This window comes from Herpailurus yagouaroundi, unplaced genomic scaffold (genome assembly GCF_014898765.1).
Source record: "Herpailurus yagouaroundi ecotype Mexico unplaced genomic scaffold, PumYag 98623, whole genome shotgun sequence".
NCBI lineage: Eukaryota > Metazoa > Chordata > Mammalia > Carnivora > Felidae > Herpailurus > Herpailurus yagouaroundi.
Window position 1 is genome coordinate 1 of NW_024421470.1, and position 6,241 is coordinate 6,241.

Genomic DNA, 6,241 nt, shown 5'->3' on the forward strand with positions numbered 1-6,241 from the left:
AATAAAATAAAATAAAATAAAATAAAATAAAATAAAATAAAATAAAACAAAAAGCGGTGACACTCTTTTCTCCATCAACCACTAAGCTCTTCTCTGAATTTTTTTAATGTTTATTTATTTTGAGGGGGGGGGGGGGACAGAGTGGAGTGGGGGAGGGGCAGAGAGAGAGGGAGACACAGAATCTGAAGCAGGCTTCAGGCTCTGAGCTGTCAGCACAGAGCCTGATGTGGGGCTCAAACCCACGAACTGTGAGATCATGACCTGAGCTGAAGTTGGACTCTCAACCAACTGAGCCACTCAGGTGCCCTGCTTTTGTGAATTTTAAGAGATAGTGCTGCCCGACCTCAAGCCAAGGTGTCCCCAAGGACCCACCCAGTTTCCAATAATTTCACCTTTAATGCCACGGAATAGGTAAGTGTGTTACTCAAGGGCCCAACATCCCAGGCTATCATGTCCCTTAATGAGAAAAGAAGGTAGATGTAGCAAGGAGCCTCTAGAGCAGCACTGTCCAAAAGAATTTTCTGTGATGATGAATATCTTCTATGGTCTGTAGATTACACTGAGTACTTAAAATGCGGGTGGTGCAAATTAGGGGCTGATTTTTTCATTTTATTTTATTTTAATTTTAACAGACACACGTGGCTATTGACTACCATACTAGACAGAGAGTTTGAAAACAATGCTATCCAACAGAAATATAACATGAGCCATAAAAATAATTTTAAATTTTCTAGTAGCCACATGGAAAACAGTTTTTTAAAAAGGTGAAATTAATTTTAACAATACATACAACTTAAACCAATATAATCAATATATTATCATCTCAACATATAACCAATATGAAAATAATTATCAAGGTATTCTATACTCTTTTATTCTACTACATCTTCAAAATCCCATGTGGAAATTACACTTGCAACCAATCTCAATTTGGATCAGCCAACAGTAGTCATATGTGGCTGCATATTAGAACAATTCCAGAGAACTTTAGAATGCTTTCTGTGCCACCTAGTTCTCCCTTCCCTTTTCCCCCCAGATCCCAGGAGAAGAGTCAAATTCACAAGAACTGTTCCTTATTCCTTTACAGAGTCATACATCACACCTGGGTATGGCAGGTTGGAAGTTTTCTCCCTATCTAAAACTATCTCATACAAAAAGTTCTTAAATTCCAGAAAATATATTAATTTAGCTAAATAAATAAATAAATAAATAAATAAATAAATAAATAAATAAATAAGAACTGCAAGGGAGGGTAGTCATTTACATCTTAGTGTGGGTTATGGGACCTTGTCACATGAAGACGACACTGCTAAATACTCCTCATCAAGCAAAAGGGTCAAATTCTCAATAACACACTCTTAATAAAGACCTATGAAAAGATCCAAGACAAAACAAGAGGAAAAAACCCAAAGCCTTTATAGTAACACTTGGAAGAAACAACCAAACAAAACAATAATCGTTTTAGCAAAGAACTTCCAAAATAAGTGGGTGGCTAACCAGTGAGCAATTTATTTCTTGTGGTCGCAAAAGCAATCTTTATGTTGTCACTGCTCCTCTCAGCTCTCTCAGAGTGGGAGTAGACAGGGACTGAAGTCACTTCAACACCACAGAACAGCAAAGCAAGAAAGATAATGCTGCTTGGTGCCCCAGGAAGAAAAGGTAAATTCCCCCAAGGAAACTGAGTCTAGGGGTCATTAAAGAGGCAGACATTAACCTTCAGAAAGGATACGCAGCACAAGAAAAATCTACCATATGAGAGCATCTAAAGCCAAGAGCTGGTGCAAAGGGGAGTATAAAGGAAATACAGACAGAGTATTAAAGGAAGAGGCAGCAAAGGAATAATAATACTGAGCATGTGCCTATAATTAAGGTCTTCCAATTCAGTATATTATTTCATTTGAGCCTGACAACAACCAATGAGGTAAACGAGTAAGATATGATTCAACTCAAGTTCACAAATGATGAAATTCAAAGAGGTTAAGCAAGAGGCTAAGTGATTTCCCCAAGACTCATGAAGACAAAATGAGTCAATTCCTTTTTCATTTTGAATAAAACATATATGTGTATGTAATACCAATGGCCCTAATGAATGTAAAAGCATGACAAGAATACAACATAACCTCTCTGCTTGGGAAGAGGGCATTTACACATAAAAATTATTTAAATTGACTCAAAAATCTGAAAATTCTGGGGTTTCCTATACTTGAATTTTCTTTCCTAATAGCTTCTATCAGTGGTCAGCATTGGCCAAGGTACACTGGGGAGAAAAGAAAGTGTACAATGCTTGAGCTCTACCCTTGAAGATTCTGACTTAGGGAGGTCTAGGAATAGCATGGCACCTGTATTTTATTAAGTATTGCAGGTGGTCCTGCTGACTTAAGGCTAAAGAGTACTACCTCACACCAACAAAAACAGAGATGCCACAGAGGCTGAGGCTCAAGGAATGCCCTGATTAAGGGAAGCCAACCAAAGTACTCCATGGCATCTTGAAAAGAGCCTTCCATCCCGAAGCTTTGTCCAGAGCTGAAGGCAGTGATGGACCACCCAGCCCAGGCTCAGGCCAAACAGGGTACCTGGCTCCCGAGACTGGCTATCGTCACAAATGTGCAGGTCCAGGCGGGAGATGAGCAGATGGTAGGAGGACTCTTTCACATCAAATTTCTCAAAGTACTGGCTGAGGCGGCTGCTGCTGCTGTTGCTGCTGCCTTGGCTGGCACCAAACGCCTGGGCCCAGGACTGCTGGGCACTGGGAGCAGGTGGAGTGATCTATATGTGACAGAGAGAAAAATAAGAAGTCCAAACCCAGGCAGGCTTCTCACAGGCTTTCTTAAGCTTTATTTCAGTCTGAAGAAAACCACATTTTAGCAAGATGACTCTTCCCTTTCATAAGTGTTCACCTGGTAGCTCACGTAGGTCTGTCCCACCTAAATAACCCAAACTGCAAAAAGCCTAATTATAATTAGTGTAGTAATTGTCAGAGTTCTGTTCTGAGTTTGAATTGCCCCTCAAGCTTTGACCCCCCCCCCAGGACTTAGCTCACTGATTCCAAAACACCTCCTACAGGAAGTCTTTCTTAAATGACCCCCTTCAGTCTGTGTAGTTAGATGCCTCTTCTTTGTGCTCTCATGGCACAGTGTCTACCTTTATACACATCATGTTGTAATAGCTTGTTGACAGTAAGTATTTTAAGACAGTGAAAGCTCCAAGGACAAAAACAAGAAGTTTATTATACTCTCCCTTTCCAGTGGCCAGCACTATGTAATAAGCTAACACACTGGAGGCACCCAATGAACAGAATAAATAAATAAATCAGACACACAAACAAAACCTATGCACATCTAGAAGTAAATGAAAAATGCTCCAAATAAGCCTAATAAAGTCTAGACTCTACCTATGTTGATATGAATTAGGTCTGGCCTACCATCTCCCTAGCCCCACGCCTCTAACCTGTACAGGTTCAGGGGCCAGGCTCTTCCTCTGCTGGGCTGACTTCTCCATGGCCTCACTCAGCGACTCCGCATACTTCATCATAGCCTTGAGCTGTGAGTCAGTCAGCACCCAGAGCAGATCATCCAACAGGAACATCAGCTTGGAGGCTACCACATTGCAATCTTTGGTCTGAAGGAGCCACACAGAACATGAAGTTCAACATCTTGTATTATTCCAACTCAAAGTGACTCTTGCCCAGTTAATTTCAGAAATGGCTTTTAATCCCCAGAACATGAAAGGAAAGCAACAACCACTGTGGAGAGTCCATTTCTTACAAAGCTACTGATGTTTTCTGCAATTAACAAGAAGCAGGAAAAGTGAACTGCTAGGTGCCTAGGTCCATGTCCCTGTATATGGGTAAAAACTGTGGTTTCCAAAATACAGATGACAAGGAGGTGGAAATGTTCACAGAAATGTTCTGTGCAACACTAAATTACAGGCCTGTCCTTTTCAAAAAAAATTTTTTTTTTCAACGTTTATTTATTTTGGGGACAGAGAGAGACAGAGCATGAATGGGGGAGGGGCAGAGAGAGAGGGAGACACAGAATCGGAAACAGGCTCCAGGCTCTGAGCCATCAGCCCAGAGCCTGACGCGGGGCTCGAACTCCCGGACCGCGAGATCGTGACCTGGCTGAAGTCGGACGCTTAACCGACTGCGCCACCCAGGCGCCCCCAGGCCTGTCCTTTTCAATTGTCATTCCTAGAGCCAGTAACATTCCAAGAGAGAATACCAACTCCCAGGATGTGTAGGAGAATAAAACATGGATGTTTTCATGAGGGCAGAAAATATACTCACTCTTCTTTTGAGGGCTATTTGGATCCTGCCTTGGTTGGTAATAAGCCTCAATGGAGTGGTGACTGGATCCTGATCACCATTGTCGGTAGCATCTGCCTCAATCCGAAGTGTTTGCCAAGTTATTTCTTTAAATGTTAAAACCTGGAAGGAGAGAGAGTAAACTTCCTTAATTCTGTGGGTGAAATTAACCAAGAGGCAGGAAGTCCAAGGGGGAAAAGACTGGCAAAGCAGAAACCCCCACCATTCTCGGTTGGGATCCCACCAATAGAATGCAGAGATCCCTAAGTGAGGAAAGGATGCAGCAGTAACACTGGACAGAAGGGCTTCTTGGGTTCACAGGAATAAGGGCAATATCTGAGGAAATCCCCAAAGCAGGAACAGTATCCTTTAAAAAGAAGTCCTATTCTGGATCTCCCCATTCTCTTCTCTTGCAATACTAGGGTTGTCACCTCTCCTCGGCGGGGGTCAGTGATGCGGGTGAGGCGGAGGTCACTCTGCTGCCAGTTGGGGTTGACACTGTAGCCCTGGAGCTGCCACAATTCAAAAGAAGCGTGGAAGGCCTTGGAGTGAATCTTGATGGTGATGGAATTGACGATGATGAACATTCCCTCCACCACCTTCTCGGCAAAGCCATACTCACTACAACAAATGAGGCAGACCAATGTTCAGAATCATGTGAGAGTCTGTGCACACTCTGTGCTGGAAGACATCAGACAAGATTATTAACAGGTCTCTCTTTGGGTGCTAGAACTGTGGATGGTTTCTTTCTTTATTTCTCTTTTCATATATATATATATATATATATAAATTTGAGAGAGGCAGAGACAGTGTGAGTGGGGCGGGGGCAGAAAGAGAGGGAAAGAGAGAATCCCAAGCAGGCTGTGTACTGTCAGTGCAGAGCCCGGCTCAGGGCTTGAACTCACGAAACTGTGAGATCATGACCTGAGCTGAAACCAAGAGTTGGACACTTAACCGACTGAGCCGCCCAGGTGCCCCTATACTTATAGCTTTTAAATTTTGAAACTTTTATATGATGCAGTACTTTTTTAACGAGATTTTTTGAGGAGTGAAATAAAAGAAAAAGAGTGGACCTGGAAATAAACTCCATTCTGTTAGAAAGAATAAATGTGAAAATATTTTTATAGCCTACAAACTACATGAATTTGAATGCTGTGTGTGAGGGGAGGTATAACTATGGAAAGAAAACACTAGGTTTCTATAAAATATTCAAAGGCCCAGCAGACTCTGCAAAGATAGTGGAAATGGGAAGAAGTACAATCATATGAACAAGAGGTCAACAGCAATCCCAACTCTACCCTGCCAAATATAATCCAAAGAGCACAGCTAGATGTACTTCCACAGTGAAATGGCAAAGAGAGGGATGAAGGCAATCTTACAGTCCTTCTGGATGTAGAAAACACACATACTCTTGACATGTAAATGAAATCAGTTTTCATTACAAGAGATAAAAGGAAGGCCTAGAAATTATAAACTTGAAAAATATTTTTTTTCAATTTATATCACAAAGGGCTAACATCTGTAATATATAAGGGGCTTCAAGAAACTGAAAAGAAAAAGCCTGACAGGCCAATAAAAATGGGTCAGAGTATGGACATTTCACAGAGAAATAAGTGCAAATGATATTAAACATTAAACATTATAAGTAATTTTATCATCCTCAATGGGGAAAAACTGAGAGCTTTCCCCTAAGGTCAGGGACAAGACAGGGATGTCTACTCTTACCACTGTTATTCAACATAGTATTGGAAATCTTAGCTTCTGCAGTCAGACAACACAAAGAAATAAAAGGCATCCAATATGGCCAGGAGGAGGTCAAACTTTCACTCTTTGCAGATGACATGATACTCTGTATGGAAAACCCAAAAGAGTCCACCAAAAAACTGCTAGAACTGATTCATGAATCCAGCAAAGTTGCAGGATATAAAATCAACACAC

General features: G+C 41.5%; 1 protein-coding gene across 1 annotated transcript; it reads right to left on the bottom strand.

Annotated features, from left to right (window-relative positions):
- Positions 1-261: 261 nt before the first annotated feature.
- Positions 262-4,945, bottom strand: LOC121026423 (UHRF1-binding protein 1-like). The gene is made up of 4 exons (XM_040469284.1): positions 4,735-4,945; positions 4,286-4,426; positions 3,448-3,618; positions 262-2,766 (listed from the first exon to the last, which is right to left on the bottom strand). Exons 1-4 carry the CDS (start codon positions 4,888-4,890, stop codon positions 2,437-2,439), a joined length of 798 nt encoding a protein of 265 aa, XP_040325218.1. The 5' UTR covers positions 4,891-4,945; the 3' UTR covers positions 262-2,436.
- Positions 4,946-6,241: the final 1,296 nt, after the last annotated feature.